The sequence below is a fragment of the Rhinatrema bivittatum genome, chromosome 6 (assembly GCF_901001135.1).
Source record: "Rhinatrema bivittatum chromosome 6, aRhiBiv1.1, whole genome shotgun sequence".
In the NCBI taxonomy this organism is placed as follows: Eukaryota; Metazoa; Chordata; class Amphibia; order Gymnophiona; family Rhinatrematidae; genus Rhinatrema; species Rhinatrema bivittatum.
Window position 1 is genome coordinate 92,805,558 of NC_042620.1, and position 16,180 is coordinate 92,821,737.

The 16,180-nt window shown below is 42.1% G+C and overlaps 1 protein-coding gene across 4 annotated transcripts in view; it reads right to left on the reverse strand.

Moving 5' to 3' along the window:
• The window catches only part of DPP4 (dipeptidyl peptidase 4), a 275,080-nt gene that overhangs the window by 118,945 nt on the left and 139,955 nt on the right, over positions 1 to 16,180 (reverse strand). For all 4 annotated transcript variants that reach the window (XM_029605604.1, XM_029605606.1, XM_029605607.1 and 1 more), the window contains one exon: positions 1,586 to 1,675. In XM_029605604.1, the coding sequence (XP_029461464.1) occupies positions 1,586 to 1,675 (90 nt within the window). The remainder of the gene's footprint in view (positions 1 to 1,585; positions 1,676 to 16,180) is intronic.

The window sequence follows — 16,180 nt, forward strand, 5'->3', positions numbered from 1 at the left end:
TGAGCTGGTTTAAATAGTTTTGTTGTATTTTTGCTTTGACTATAGTTTTGTGGTTATTGTATTGCTGTCTTAAATATATCTTTTAATTTTATTTTTTTAATCTAATGTAGATGTTAGTTTGTGAACCACCTAGAACTGTGGATTGTGCATTCTATACTTTTTTAAAATAAATGATAAATAAATAAATATGTTGCTGGTTGCCACAGTTCCATAAATTATCTATAAACAGATAGATATCTTGGAACTAAAGCACCCACAGATAACGTATGAACTGGTATATCTTAGTGATACAGATATTTGTTCATTGCTAGTGGCGGTTCACCTAACAGAGAAAAGATTAACATACATAAATACACAAAGAATCATCTCTATTGTGGCAGTCCTTATTGAAGGTATATGGTGTTTCTAGAATATAACTCCTATTTGCAGTTCTGCTGTCTGATCTGACATTCAGTGGGGCAGCTTACGACTGCTTGCAAGTCCCAGAGTTCAGAGTTGTGAAAGGACATTGGATAGGCTATCTGCAGTCATGTGTGGCCCAAAAATGCATGACACAACAGGCAAAGCTCAGGGATTGTAATGATAACAGACTGGGGGAGGGGAATAACTAATCAGGTCCCCATGAATATGAAATCATGAGATAAAAGGCCTTATGATGGTAGAACTGGTTTTGTAATTGCTGTTAAAAATAGTGCAAATCTGGGTTCTGTGGTTAAATGATCATTTAAAATAGTAAGTCAGCAAGTCTTTAGTGCAAAATGAGAGGGAGTGGGAGTCTTATTGATTTGTTGCATGACCTCCCAAGGTCATAGCTGTATGTGTCCATTGCTTTCTTGTGGATAGCAACATGAGATCTTATTTTCAAGTGAAGGACTTTGTTCTGCAAACTTCACTATGAATAGGTCTAGTTGGTTAGCAATTAATGTTTGTTCAGTATTGCATCTGGCAGTCACAAGCAGGTTCGCTACCTTATTTCAGTGGCACATCCGTGAGAATCCAATCCACCATAGTTCTGGGCAGGAAGTTTTAATATATCTTTTCAGCCAATGTCCTTAAAAGTAAATAATCTGTTTAAATGTTGTTAAAGTTCAAGGGTCAGCCCTTTTGCTCAGGCTGCAGGCATGTGGGCTACAGGTAAAACAAAAAAAGAAATCTATCAGGACAGAGGGAACATCTTCTTAGAGACTTCCTGCAGCCTTTGGCCAGTAATAATCCCTGTGCCACCTGGGGGTGGGGAAGGCAGGAGGGCATACGTGTAAATAAAAAATAAAAGATTGTTTCTGATCTTTTAACATGAAGGTTATTATGTATTTTCAGGTCCTAGAGATCCTATACACACTTTTGAAACAATTTTCAAACAGACCAAAATATTGGCATTCACCTTAGCAGTGATAAATGCTGAGATATGTTGACGGTCCCTATCACTTTCTCATATTTTGTTTATTTTCAAGGTTTCTGCAGTACAACAGCCAACAAAATCAGCCCTAAGCATTTCCCCATAGAAACATTACAAATGGGAAGTTGTACTTTTGTCTCTTAACGCATATTCATTGATTATAAGATAAAATTACAGCAAGAAAGTTACCTGAAATCCACTGTAAACCATAGGAATTTATTTTTAAAGTGTCATTTAAATAGTCCTTCAGGGTAAACGTCTTCTGAGCATCCTCTTTACCTAGCAGCAAGGAGAAAAAAAATGATTAACCTTCACTTCTAGTAAACGGGAAAAAAAAAAAAAGTGAATGGGCCAGGATTTAAGGACTGGGCAGAAAAGGAAAAAAATTGGCAAAATCCCTGCAAAAACAATGAAGATGTTGCTTGTTCAATAAAGGATATATTTCCAAAGGCTTTGTCAGGGCCTACATAGGTAAAAACAGGAGTTACACAGGTAGAATGCCTATGTGGATTTTTAGCTGCTTAAAATATACATGGACATTTGCAGCATGCAAAGAGGCATTCTGGGAAGTGTAACTTGGCCAGAGAAGAAACTCTGTGCACACATATACGTGGGTAACCAGGATGCTCATTATATATATACCCTTACCTGTGATGACTTAAGCTATGCATGACATAACATAAGAACATAAGAAATGCTGTACTGGGTCAGACCAAGGGTCCATCCAGCCCAGTATTCTGTTTCCAACAGTGGCCAAACCAAGTCACAAGAACCTGGCAAGTACCCAGACATTAGATAGATCACATGCTACTATTGCTTATTAGTTACCGTCAAAGCAGTTTATGGATTTAACCTCTAGAAACGTATCCAAACCTTTTTTAAACCTAGTAGCACTAATTGCTGAAACCACATCCCTTGGCAATTAATTCCAGAGTTTAACTATGCGCTGAGTGAAAAATAATTTTCTTCAATTTGTCTTAAATGAGCTACTTGCTAATTTCATGGAGAACCCAATGGTCCTTCTATTTATCTGAGAGAGTAAATAACCGATTTACATAAACTTGTTCATGTCCTTTCATGATTTTGTAGACTTCTAATCTTATTTCCCCTCTCAGTTGCTCTTCTCCAAACTGAACAGGCCTAACTTTTTTAGCCTTTCCTCATAGGGCAGCCGTTCCATGCCATTTATCATTTTGGTCGCCCTTCTCTGCACTTTCTCCAGTGCAGCTATATCCTTTTTGAGATGCGGTTACCAGAATTGCACACAGTATTCAAGGTGCGGTCTCAACTTTGAGCGATACAGAGGCATTATGACATCCTCTGTTTTATTTGCCATTCTCTTCCTAATAATTCCTAACATTCTGTTTGCTTTTTTGATTGCCACAGCACACTGGACTGAGGATTTCAATGTATTATCCACTATGTTGCCTAGATCTCTTTCCCGGGTGGTAACTCCTAAGATAGAACCTAAATCGTGAAACTACACTTCAGTTTCTTACTCCCATTTGTGTACTGCTCCCATGGATTTCTGTGCCCCCAAATACAGGGCTCTGCACCTTTTTGCACTCAATCTTAATTGTCAAGCATTAGGCTACTGTAGGAGCTTTCATAGGCCATTTCTCATTGTGCCTACTCCCTCAGTGATGCTTATTATTCTGTTGCAGATCTTAGGCAATCTTTTCCTCCTAATTCTTCTGCAATATCAACAAAGGTATTGAATAGAAACAGCCCTGGGACCGATCCCTAAGGAACTACACTAATCAGCTTTCTTTTCATTCACTACTACCTTATGTTGTCTACCCCTCTATGAGTTTTGAATCCAGGCTACCACGTTGGGACCCACCCCCTAGGCTTCTTAGTCTATTTAGGAGTCTCTTATTTGGGACAGTATCAAATAAGAACATAAGAAAATGCCATACTGGGTCAGACCAAGGGTCCATCAAGCCCAGCATCCTGTTTCCAACAGTGGCAATCCAGGCCATAAGAACCTGGCAAGTACCCAAAAACTAAGTCTATTCCATGTAACCATTGCTAATGGCAGTGGCTATTCTCTAAGTGAACTTAATAGCAGGTATTGGACTTCTCCTCCAAGAACTTATCCAAGCCTTTTTTGAACACAGCTATACTAACTGCACTAACCACATTCTCTGGCAACAAATTCCAGAGTTTAATTGTGCGTTGAGTAAAAAAGAACTTTCTCCGATTAGTTTTAAATGTGCCCCATGCTAACTTCATGGAGTGCCCCCTAGTCTTTCTACTATCCGAAAGAGTAAATAACCGATTCACATCTACCCGTTCTAGACCTCTCATGATTTTAAACACCTCTATCATATCCCCCCTCAGTCGTCTCTTCTCCAAGCTGAAAAGTCCTAACCTCTTTAGTCTTTCCTCATAGGGGAGTTGTTCCATTCCCCTTATCATTTTGGTAGCCCTTCTCTGTACCTTCTCCATCGCAATCATATCTTTTTTGAGATGCGGCAACCAGAATTGTACACAGTATTCAAGGTGCGGTCTCACCATGGAGCGATACAGAGGCATTATGACATTTTCCGTTTTATTCACCATTCCTTTTCTAATAATTCCCAACATTCTGTTTGCTTTTTTGACTGCCGCAGCACACTTGTACTGACGATTTCAATGTGTTATCCACTATGACACCTAGATCTCTTTCTTGGGTTGTAGCACCTAATCTGGAACCCAACATTGTGTAATTATAGCATGGGTTATTTTTCCCTATATGCATCACCTTGCACTTATCCACATTAAATTTCATCTGCCATTTGGATGCCCAATTTTCCAGTCTCACAAGGTCTTCCTGCAATTTATCACAATCTGCTTGTGATTTAACTACTCTGAACAATTTTGTGTCATCTGCAAATTTGATTATCTCACTCGTCGTATTTCTTTCCAGATCATTTATAAATATATTGAAAAGTAAGGGTCCCAATACAGATCCCTGAGGCACTCCACTGTCCACTCCCTTCCACTGAGAAAATTGCCCATTTAATCCTACTCTCTGTTTCCTGTCTTTTAGCCAGTTTGCAATCCACGAAAGGACATCGCCACCTATCCCATGACTTTTTACTTTTCCTAGAAGCCTCTCATGAGGAACTTTGTCAAACGCCTTCTGAAAATCCAAGTATACTATATCTACCGGTTCACCTTTATCCACATGTTTATTAACTCCTTCAAAAAAGTGAAGCAGATTTGTGAGGCTAGACTTGCCCTGGGTAAAGCCATGCTGACTTTGTTCCATTAAACCGTCTTTCTATATGTTCTGTGATTTTGATGTTTAGAACACTTTCCACTATTTTTCCTGGCACTGAAGTCAGGCTAACCGGTCTGTAGTTTCCCGGATCGCCCCTGGAGCCCTTTTGAAATATTGGGGTTACATTTGCTATCCTCCAGTCTTCAGGTAGAATGGATGATTTTAATGATAAGTTACAAATTTTTACTAATAGGTCTGAAATTTCATTTTTTAGTTCCTTCAGAACTCTGGGGTGTATACCATCCGGTCCAGGTGATTTACTACTCTTCAGTTTGTCAATCAGGCCTACCACATCTTCTAGGTTCACCGTGATTTGATTCAGTCCATCTGAATCATTACCCATGAAAACCTTCTCCATTACGGGTACCTCCCCAATATCCTCTTCAGTAAACACCGAAGCAAAGAAATCATTTAATCTTTCCGTGATGGCCTTATCTTCTCTAAGTGCCCCTTTAACCCCTCGATCATCTAACGGTCCAACTGACTCCCTCACAGGCTTTCTGCTTCGGATATATTTTTAAAAGTTTTTACTCTGAGCTTTTGCCTGTACAGCCAACTTCTTTTCAAATTCTCTCTTAGCCTGTCTTATCAATGTCTTACATTTAACTTGCCAGTGTTTATGCTTTATCCTATTTTCTTCTGTTGGATCCTTCTTCCAATTTTTGAATGAAGATCTTTTGGCTAAAATAGCTTCTTTCACCTCCCCTTTTAACCATGCCGGTAATCGTTTTGCCTTCTTTCCACCTTTCTTAATGTGTGGAATACATCTGGATTGTGCTTCTAGAATGGTATTTTTTAACAATGACCACGCCTCTTGGACATGTTTTACTTTTGTAGCTGCTCCTTTCAGTTTTTTTCTAATAATTTTTCTCATTTTATCAAAGTTTCCCTTTTGAAAGTTTAGCACGAGAGCCTTGGATTTGCACACTGTTCCTTTTCCAGTCATTAAATCAAATTTGATCATATTATGATCACTATTGCCAAGCGGCCCCACCACCGTTACCTCTCTCACCAAGTCCTGTGCTCCACTGAGAATTAGATCTAAAATTGCTCCCTCTCTTGTCAGTTCCTGAACCAATTGCTCCATAAAGCTATCATTTATTCCATCCAGGAACGTTATCTCTCTAGCGTGACCCGATGATACATTTACCCAGTCTATATTGGGGTAATTGAAGTCTCCCATTATTACTGTTTTGTTGAAATCCAGGAATATCACATCCCTTGATCTAATTTTCTAGTCTCCCAACTGAATTAATTTTCTAGTCTCCCTGTGGTAAAACTGTGGTCCACAGATCCTGCAACCCACTGGATTCCAGATAGTCTTCATTAATCTTCCCTTCCACCGAGGAAAGACTAAGAGGCCTATAGTTTCCAACTTCATCTCTGGTACCAGTTTTTATAAAGAGGGACAACATCCACCCTTCTCCAGTCCCACTGGACCACTCCTGGCCCCAAAGATCTATTCAATGTGTCCTTCAGCGACCTAGCCAGAACCTCTATGAGCTCCCTTAATGTCCTAGGAGGCATCCCATTCAGTCAAACGGCTTTGTCCACTTTCAGTTTTGCCAGTAGTTTCTCCCCAACATACCTTTTCAAAAATGGAATGGTGTCTGTCCCACTCCCAAGAATAAGTGGTTTAATCTAGGGACACTGCAGGCCATCAGATAGAGAGGTCCGTATCAGCAAGCTGATGGTGGCTTGGCATTGTTGAAGTTACTATGCTGATCTACAATATGTAAATGCTCTGTGTACAGGAGTATTCCTGGAAAACCTCCTTAACCGCTGCTGGACCAAGCATCTGGCCTGCTATCCCTTAGAAAGTATAAGACAACAGATAGCTCTAAGAGCGGGGCCCTGATAGCTGCTGTGAAGACCTCAGCCCCGGGGAAGGAAAACAGGCCCAGGGGCTCCAGGAGAAGCATGCAACTCCTGTAACATTTCTGTCCTAACTCTGAGTAAGAAGGGAAAGGCAGGTCCTTTAACATAGCTGGCCTACATTTAGTGAGAAGACTGTGAATGTGATTTTTTTAATCTGAAGTTGTGTTGCTGAGAGGAAGCAGACTGCTGATATTTTCTGCACTGTAAATAAAGTATAAGAAAAAGCTTCAGACCGCTCATGCTGTCTTACACTCTGTATTACCTGTCACAACATATATGTAATTCATTTTCTATAACTGCAATGCATCTGATATTGAATGCTAACAAACGCTTAACTATTTAATATAACTACTGAGTATGAAAATGCTTTTGTAATCTGTCAGTTATAACAGTTAATATATGTAACCAATTCCTTTGTTAAATTACAGTGCATCTGATGCTAGATTAATTGCTATTTTTAAATTATAATTTTATCCACAAAGTGTTTGTTAAAAAAAAATGTTTTCACAGAAAGCGAAAATGATGCTTGTGCTAAAAGGTTCTCAAATTGCACTGCAGGTCTTTTGCCCATGAGTAAACTTTGCCCGTTTCGTTCACAAGAAATACATGAAATCATTTACTGTAAGATATAAAAAAGTTTCTGCACAGTATTTGTTCTAGTCTTCCATGGAAAAGTAACGGGTGCAATGCTGAACAACTGTAAGTCAGCAGGCAGCAGCAGCAGCAGGAAAGAAAATTTGTGGTGATCCTGGGGCCACAAAGCAGCCCGAGGTGAATAGTCAAATACCTGCACACACAGACTTCTATCACTGTATCACCTTACCCACAAACTCTCCGAAACAGCTCTGCATTCTAGCACTACAGAAATCAACTGGAGAAACTCTTTTTTTCTGGCTTTCATTCCAATAGAACTGGAGAGAGTAAAAGCAATACTGTGACACAGGCTGGCTCCCACAATTTTCCATGTAAGGAAAAGAAAATCATTTTTCCTCCCAGAAGGGTATATACAACTTGGAAATAAAATAAAGAAAGAAAGAAATAGGATACAATGGGAGCTCTGCAAGCAAAGAAGAGGCCAGCAGGATTTTTGATGCCAGCTAGGGTAAAGGTATTTGGGGTAGAAACCTCTAGAAGGCAGGTAAACTCTACCTATCTAGGGGAGTGCATGGCTAGTTGAGGGTGGGAAAGGGGACACAGAGAGATCTGACAATGGAAAGTATAGGAGAGCTCCACATTCTGCTTTCACCAGATGTTTGTATTGCAAGGTTTGGACATATTTTTTGAAAGGTTTGAAAGCAACCCAAGTAGTGGTTTAAAATGTAAGAAAACCTGCTATTCTCTCCTTGGAAGTTATAACAGGCGGGGGTGAATAGAGGAAAGGAAGCTACAAACCTTGGATGGAAAGGAAGCTGTAAAACTAGGGGTCATGATATGAAACTCCAAGGGGGGAAAGCTCAAAAACAATTTCTTCACAGAAAGGGTGGTGGATGCATGGAATGCCCTCCTGGAAGAGGCGGTGAAAACGAGAACGGTGAGGGGAATTCAAAAGGGCATGGGACAAACACAGAGGACTCCTGCTGGCTACAGAATGGAAATGAACACATGGGGTAACTTTACTATTTCACCTAAAGATTGCCTTTCTGATTCAGGGGTAGCAGCCTGCATGGAGCAGTAGTTGCCACTACCCTTAAAAAATAATTTAAACAAAATGAATAAAGAAAACTTGCTGGGCAGATAGGATGGATCATTTTGGCCTTTATCTGTCATCATTCACTATGTTACTATGACCTGCTTACGAGTAAGCTTTTGATCGTCATGATATGTCTGAAAGCATCTGCAAAAAGCCTGCTTATAAAACAATCTGCTAAGTAGCCGTCTTGCTTCCTTCCAGTTCCCTGGAACTACAGATAAGAAGCTTTGGGTTTAAATATGTTGCTTCCCCAACTTTATACACCTCTTCCACAGACTGGGCAAACTGTGACTCGGAAAACTAATTTGGAGTTGGGGCATCTGCTGAATTGGCTGCAAGCTCAAGGAGAAGAGTAACCTTCTCGGTCAAATAAATAAAGATGGCAAATGGATGTTGCTGTTCAGCATTGAGAATTTATTTTTAGCTCTCATTTGAAAACACTTTGACCAGTGATGTGGTGGAAGAGGTCTGACAGTCACATTTGATTGAGCAGTGACATAAAAGCTTCTTTCTTATTGACTTGATGTCACATTTATTTATTTTATTTTATACAATTTATAAATTGCTTCCAGATTTAGTTAAAATAGCCCAGGATGTACGTACATTTTGAAAAGAGACCTGTGTGTACCACAAAATCTTCTTTTCTGGTCCATTAACAGGTATCCTGGCCTACCCAAGACTCCATGTGTGATTTATATATTTGACTAAGAATGGACAAACAATAATTATTTTGGAGTTTGCTTGAATGCATTGCTGGTATACTATAAACAGAGCCCCAGTTTCCTGTGGCAAAAGTTTCAAGATTCTATGGCAAGAGCTAACAAATTCTGTGGCAGATTTTTCAAAATTTTTGAAATTTTTCATAAAGATTCACATCTCTGACTATACAGAAATTGCCATTAGTTACACACAGGCCGATACAGTAAAGCGCGGCCGCGGTTATCCTGTTTTTAACCCACTTTCTACCCACAATTTGGCCGCGTAAGCCTAACCCGTGATTCACTATCCTTTTTTACCAATCTTTACCGCTTCTTTAAATCGACGCATATCCCTTTCCACCCGCGGCATGTATATATGTAAACGATCGGATTAGCTATTCCCTCCCATACAGTAACGTGCGGCCCGATTATCGCCTTTTTAACCAACTGTTTTGCCGCATCTTTAACCCGCTAATTTACCGCCTACCCTGACCCTGGCGTTAGAGGGATGTGACAGCAATAGGCAGGCTCCGGTCAAATAAGTGGGTGGGTTGGAGCAAGCGAGGCCTGGTTCTCCTACACTCGGGCCTGGTTCTCCTACGCTCGGGCATCGGGGATTGCCAGTCCTCTCTCCCCCCCTCCCGAAGCAAGGCACAGGGCTAAAATCGACTCGACATGTTATTAAAGCAAATAGAAATTGTAACAAAAGTAAACTTACTGCATGTTTCCAGCAGCTCCAGTCCTCTCTCCCCCGCTCCCGAAGCAAGGCGCAGGGCGAAAATCGACTCGACATGTTATTAAAGCAAATAGAAATTGTAACAAAAGTAAACTTACTGCAAGCTTCCAGCAGCCCCAGTCCTCTCTCCCCTCCTCCCGAGGCGCGCACCGTGGCTCCCCTGCCTCCCGGGGGCAGCCAGCGGTGAAAGCAGCTTCCAGCAGCCCCGCCGGCGAAGGTGCATGAACGCACGTCCAATTTGGGCGCTCAAGCAGCGAAGGCGCATGAGCACACACTGTGACCTGAGCGCCCAGATGGACGTCCGAGGTCACGGCGTGCGCTCATGCGCCTTCGTTGCTTGAGCGCCCAAATTGGACGTGCGTTCATGCACCTTCGCCGGCGGGGCTGCTGGAAGCCGCTTTCGCCACTGGCTGCCCCCGGGAAGCAGGGGAGCCGCGGAGGGCGCCTCGGGAGGAGGGGAGATGCATGAACGCACGTCCAATTTGGGTGCTCAAGCAGCGAAGGCGCATGAGCACACACCGTGACCTCGGACGTCCATCCGGGTGCTCAGGTCATGGTGTGCGCTCATGCGCCTTCGCTGCTTGAGCACCCAAACTGGACGTGCGTTCATGCACATTCGCCAGCAGGGCTGCTGGAAGCCGCTTTCTCCGCCGGCTGCCCCTGGGAGGCAGGGGAGCCATGGTGGGCGCCTCGGGAGGAGGGGAGAGAGGACTGGGGCTGCTGAAAGCATGCAGCAAGTTTACTTTTATTACAATTTCTATTTGCTTTAATAACATGTCGAGTCGATTTTTGCCCTGCACCTTGCTTCGGGAGGGGGGGAGAGAGGACTGGCAATCCCCGATGCCAAGCGTAGGAGAACCATCCACTTCCTGGTACCTGTCATTTCAAATGTCAGTTGAAATGACATTTGAAATGACAGGTACCAGCGCACCCAGGATACTGTATAGGTGCTGTATAGTGCCTATACAGTAAAATAGATTGCGCTTTATGGACACTTCATGGACGCGCTTCGGACGCGGCTTGCATTTGCATGTCATTTAAATACTGTACCGAGCGGTATGTGATCGGAACTGTGCGCGCGGCAAATGAGCGGGCGCCCGGCACTGCCGCACTTTTTCTTACGCGCCCTTACTGTATCGGCCTGACAGAAAGCTATGTGCATATATATTGGATACATGGGAATGGATTCAAAAAGAGGTTGACTTAGCACAAGTTGAAACTTGTCAGCAGTACTGTCAGTCATCAAGGTTTCTATGAATTGGAATTCATACTCTTTCTGCCACCTGTGAGACACCACTAGTGATAGACTTCCAAAAACACATCCAGGTCTTTACACATGCAGGTGTAAGAAACTTTGATTTCTTTTTCACTCAACACACAATTAATAAGCTCTGGAATTCATTGCCTGAGGATGTGGTTAAGGCAGTTAGTGTAGCTGGGTTTAAAAAAGGTTTGGATAAGTTCCTGCAGAAGAAGTCCATAAATTGCTTTTAATCAAGTTGACTTAGGGAATAGCCCAGGAAAAATAAAATAAAAACTGCAAACTAAGGTCCCTAATAATGTGGAAACTTCCAGTGAAGGGTGTATGAATGAGAAAGTGTGCAGTGAGGGCCTCTTTCCAAAACTATAAGTGCTCAGTGAGGGGGATTTAGATGTCAATGGACAGGACAGGAGCAAGGGAGAAGCAGCATTTGGACTGTGGCTCCTTCTTCCTGGAAAGAAAGTGGCAGATGAGATTGCCTTTTCTCTTTATTGGGAGAACTGGATTAAGTTTTCTATTTGTTAGAAAATGAGAATAGTGTGTTCCAAGAGGGATTTTAAAATCAGGGATATGGCGGCTTATCCAGAGGTCTGTTTCACCATCCAGGTACAGTGATACATTCAGGGTGGGAGAAGAGGGTTCTGGTGTTCTGACTAGAGCTCTGGAAGGAAGGGAAAACTTGAACAACCAGTAGGAGTCTCAAATCCCTGCTTCATTACTCAAGTAGCTTGAAGAACTTTTTTTTTTAAGCATTTTTGTCTACTGAACTTTGGAGAATTTTGCAACGACCCCTGCTTGGCCACTAGGGTGAGCCAACAGTGTAATGGATTGGGTCTATGCTTTAAAATGCAGAATCTTCCAGCTTGGAGGGTTTGTTTGGGGATCAGAAGTGTTCTCCTACCTTTTACAACTGGGAATCCTCTAGTAAGATGGATCAGAGGAGTTCTGGGAGGGGTGGGGGGGGGGGTTAATTTAGTGACTGTGTGGTTCTTTCCCCAAAGGGGATCAATGCGGAGTATAAAACAAGCTTCATATGAGGCACAGGGGAGAGAGAGAGATTGAAGAGACTGCGGAGTTGTCTGGAGTTTGGGAAGAGTTTTTGTTTTTTTTTCCCTGAAGTTGAAAGACCTGGTAGCTGTATCGGAAGACAGTGAGGGACAACAAGGGGATGAGGCCTTGCCTGGGTTTCCAGTTTTTCTGGATTCAGTGGAAGATAAGGGAAATCTTCTACTGGGAAGAGAAGAGGGAATCAGGATCTCAAATCCACCAGTAAAAAGGGGGGAGGCTGATTTGGAGAAGCTCCTGGAGGTGTGAGTACTGGAATAAGTTTCAAACTGACTTCCTTTGTGTAAGAGCTATCACTGTGGAAGTAACTGGAAGGAATGAAGAAGCTGTTGCAGGAGAACAGAGATGTTTTTCCTCAACTGTGAAATTGTCGGGATTTTTGTTTTGAACCTGTTTTTGTAACTGCTGATCTTTACTGTTTTTGCTGTGGACTGTACCTTATTCTGGCTGAAACATGGTTAATTTTTCCAAGTAAAGTTTTTTTCTGTTTGGAGCACCAACTTTGTGTGGACTGTGTGCTATTTTTATTTTAGGTAAATTCTTCTTGATTTGGCCTTGTAGGATAACCTGCCCTCATGCCACTGGACCCAGAGACTTTATTCGCTCACCCTAGTGCTCTTTAGAGCTGAGAAGCTGTCTTCTAGCTGGGGTGGGGCAGGCATGTTAGATGTGTTTTCTATGTATTTGTAATTCTATATTACTCTTTTCATTTTGTCCAGTAAAATCCACTTTTATTTTTGGAACATCAAAAACCTTGTGTGAGGATTAGTATTTTGTAGAGACTGCGAGCTGAACCCTATGGACCTTAAAGAAGTGCTCTCCTAGGACTGAAGAAGCTTGTCCCAGGGCTGCAGCGAGTTAGTCAGGACTCTGAGCCTCTGAAGGTGGCACCTTGCTTGTTACAGGAAGTGCCCTGTAGAAAGGAGGTTATATAAATATTTAGGAACACATTTGCCAAGACATACTGAATCAGGTTATGAAGTGTGCTGAGTGTTTTACTATCTCTGCTCATTGCATTTAACTGAAGCAGCACCTCTCACTGATTTTATTCCTTTTTTCTTACATTTTGAGTCGCTATAAATTCCAATTATTATCAACCCTAAACTTTAATCATCTTCTGCTCCTCAGGCCGGCAAGGGCTAGGGAAGATATGAAAGGAGAGGGAGCCCTGGTCATGTGCAGCACTGATAACTAGTGCTCATGGTAACATAGGAAATGTTGACAGATATAAACCAAATTAATGTATCCATGAAACCCCCACTCTGGTGAATGAGGAGGCCCCAGGAGATTATGGACCCAGTGGTGGATCGAGAGGACCAAGCGAGCTCAGCCGAGGGGTGCTCCCACCAGGATGATGTCAGACCCAGAAATACCCTCACAAGGTAATTGGACAGGGGGCATTACACTTGTAATAGGACCCCTAGATTTGCCCTTTACTAATGTTGCCTCTTGGTAGTGTACAGTCAGTGGTCTCAACAGACCTTATCCATGTGAGCAAAGTCAAAAGAGTAAATGTGTTTAGGAAGGTTTGACAATCTCCAGTGGGAGGTGTCATAGGTATAACAAGGCTCCTGTGACCATGTGAGTGCAGGAGAAATTAAGAATGCCTTTTCAATAGGAAGGTGCTAGTGGAATCGGTGCTTGCCCCAGAGAAGATAGAAAACCCTAAGGGCCATAAAAATTAAATTTCTTCCCCCACCCCCCAGTGTGGGAAGGGCCCAGAAGACATGGATATTGTCAGAGCATATGTGCCTTTGTCCCCTAACAACTTTTTATTTGATGTCCCATGCAGGGACGGCTCAAGAGAATCTGCTGCCTGAGGCGTGGGATGAAATGGTGTTCCCCCAGCCCCAGCCCACCTCACCCCGCCAGGTCAAATCATCAAGAGAGGCGTCTCTATGCAGTCTGGCCCTTTTAGTGATTTGAAATGTTGCAGAAGGGGAAAGAAGGGGTCAGAGGTTCCCAGAGGTAGTGGAAGAGTGATAATGTATCTAGGAAGCTGGCAAACCTGCCATACTCCCAGGACCCCTAAGACCTGCCTCCCACCTTTCCCCAACATTTCCCCCCTGAAGGAGTGGGAGATGGTGGTGGTCTATGTGTGGCGCACTCTTTCCAAGCCGTTGCAAGGGCATAAGGCAGACTAAGTCCTGTACAGCCTAGTGACCTCACCCCACTGCCCTCACCACCCACAATTACAAATTCTGCATTTATAACTCATTTTACATGAAAAAGGACATTCAAAATACAGTCTTCTGAGGTAAAGATATCACAACAACATAGATATTATTTTTACATGCATTGCTGTGTGCCAACCAGAAAACTGCAAAAAAGCAAAAAACACTCTTGGAATGCATACAGTATTAGGCTATTGAAATGCATGTTGGGTGTGGGCTTTGTCCTCAGAAAGCCATGAATAAACTGAATTACAGTTACAATATAGTAAGCCTTCCATACTAAAATAGCATTAATTCAAAAATTAAAAACTTTATCTATGAAAAAGCAACACCTCAAATATTACAGCAGGCCCTAAACACCAATACACTTTGTATTAGGAAAACAGAACAAGCCAGGCTATTATAGATCCCTACACAAACTTCACATTAGCAGGATACCTCACCTCAGTCACACATTTATTTATTTGACTATTTATTTAGAAACTTTGTAGTCCGTTAATCTGAAAATCTTAGTGGATAACAATAAACAAACATCATAAAATCGGCAAAATACAAAACAATCAACAAAATATCTAAAATTGCAGAACACAAACAAATTAAATGTTACAAAAAATTACAAAGGCAGATTCCAAACAATAGGAAAAGTAGCATAGAAACACACGATAAATATGCAATGAATTTGCCAAGCACTCACATGCAGAACACAGACCGTCTACCAATACTTAATAATGAGATCATAAAGTATAAACAAATGTAGACAAAAACTGAACTGGAAAGCACAAGCCAGACTATATGCAGTACAACAATGGAAAAACAGAAATACCATTCCTCATAAAACATCAAACAAATAATATAAAACAATCATAACAGTAAAACCATATTAATTAAAAGAATAAATGTTTCAAAACAGCTTATGAACAGAACATCCAGTAATTAAATTTAATATAAAAATTATAAAAATATTTCCCAAACACCAATAAAATATTTCAAACTAGCAAACACATTAAATAGCACCCAATAATTAAAACTAATAAGAATTAAAAAATGCCTGCTTTTCATACCTGCGAACTTTTGATTTCTGGTCACCCTGAGATTTCTGTGGATTAGTGTGGGGGGAACAGGGGAGAGCAAGGGAACTTTCTACTTCCTCTCTCTCAACAAGTTCTTTCATGCTCATACATGCACTTACATACACACAGATGCTCTCTCATACATTCACATGCTCTTATCCACACACCCGCTCTCACACTTGCTATTTTATATACACACAACACATGCCCTCTCCTACATACACATGCTCTCAGGCACACACATAGATGCTCTCTCTCACACACACACAGATGCTCTTACATACACAGATGCTCTCACATACATATACATACACTTGCTTTCACTCATACACACTGATGCTCTCACACATGCTCACACAGGCACATGTTCACATACACACACACACAAATGCTCTCTCATACATACACATACAGATGCTCTCTCTCATGCAACCCATGCTCTATCACATACACACCCTCACATGCTGTCCATCAGGCTCAGTCTCCCCTTTTGGTTGTGGTGAGAGGGATGAGCTCAGCAGGCAGACAGGGGCTTCTTATTTTCTTCTGTCGCTGTTAGGCCTCTTCTTTCCTCCTGCTGCTGGCGGGCTGTGCTCCACAGGTGGCCACAAAGCCGTTACTCTTCCTCCTGCCTAGGCCTGGTGCTCGCAGGTGGGAGGGCGGGGTGGTGGTGGTGGTGGTGAAGACAAGATGAGGCTTGTGCATGATGCAACCGGGAGCAGGAGGGAGCCCATTCAGCTTCTGCTCCTTCTCCTGTGCTGGCCCCGTGGTATTCAGAAATTGTGAGGCTAGCACTTCCTTTCTGCTGAGCTGCTAAAATAAGGCCATGTTTCCTCTTCTAACCAAAGAGCCAGTGTGGGTTGCTTTAGGAACAGCTTGGGAGGCTGCTTGCTGGATTTAAACAAATGAACAAAAATTAAGGAAAGTTCCTGCTAGTTCTCAGA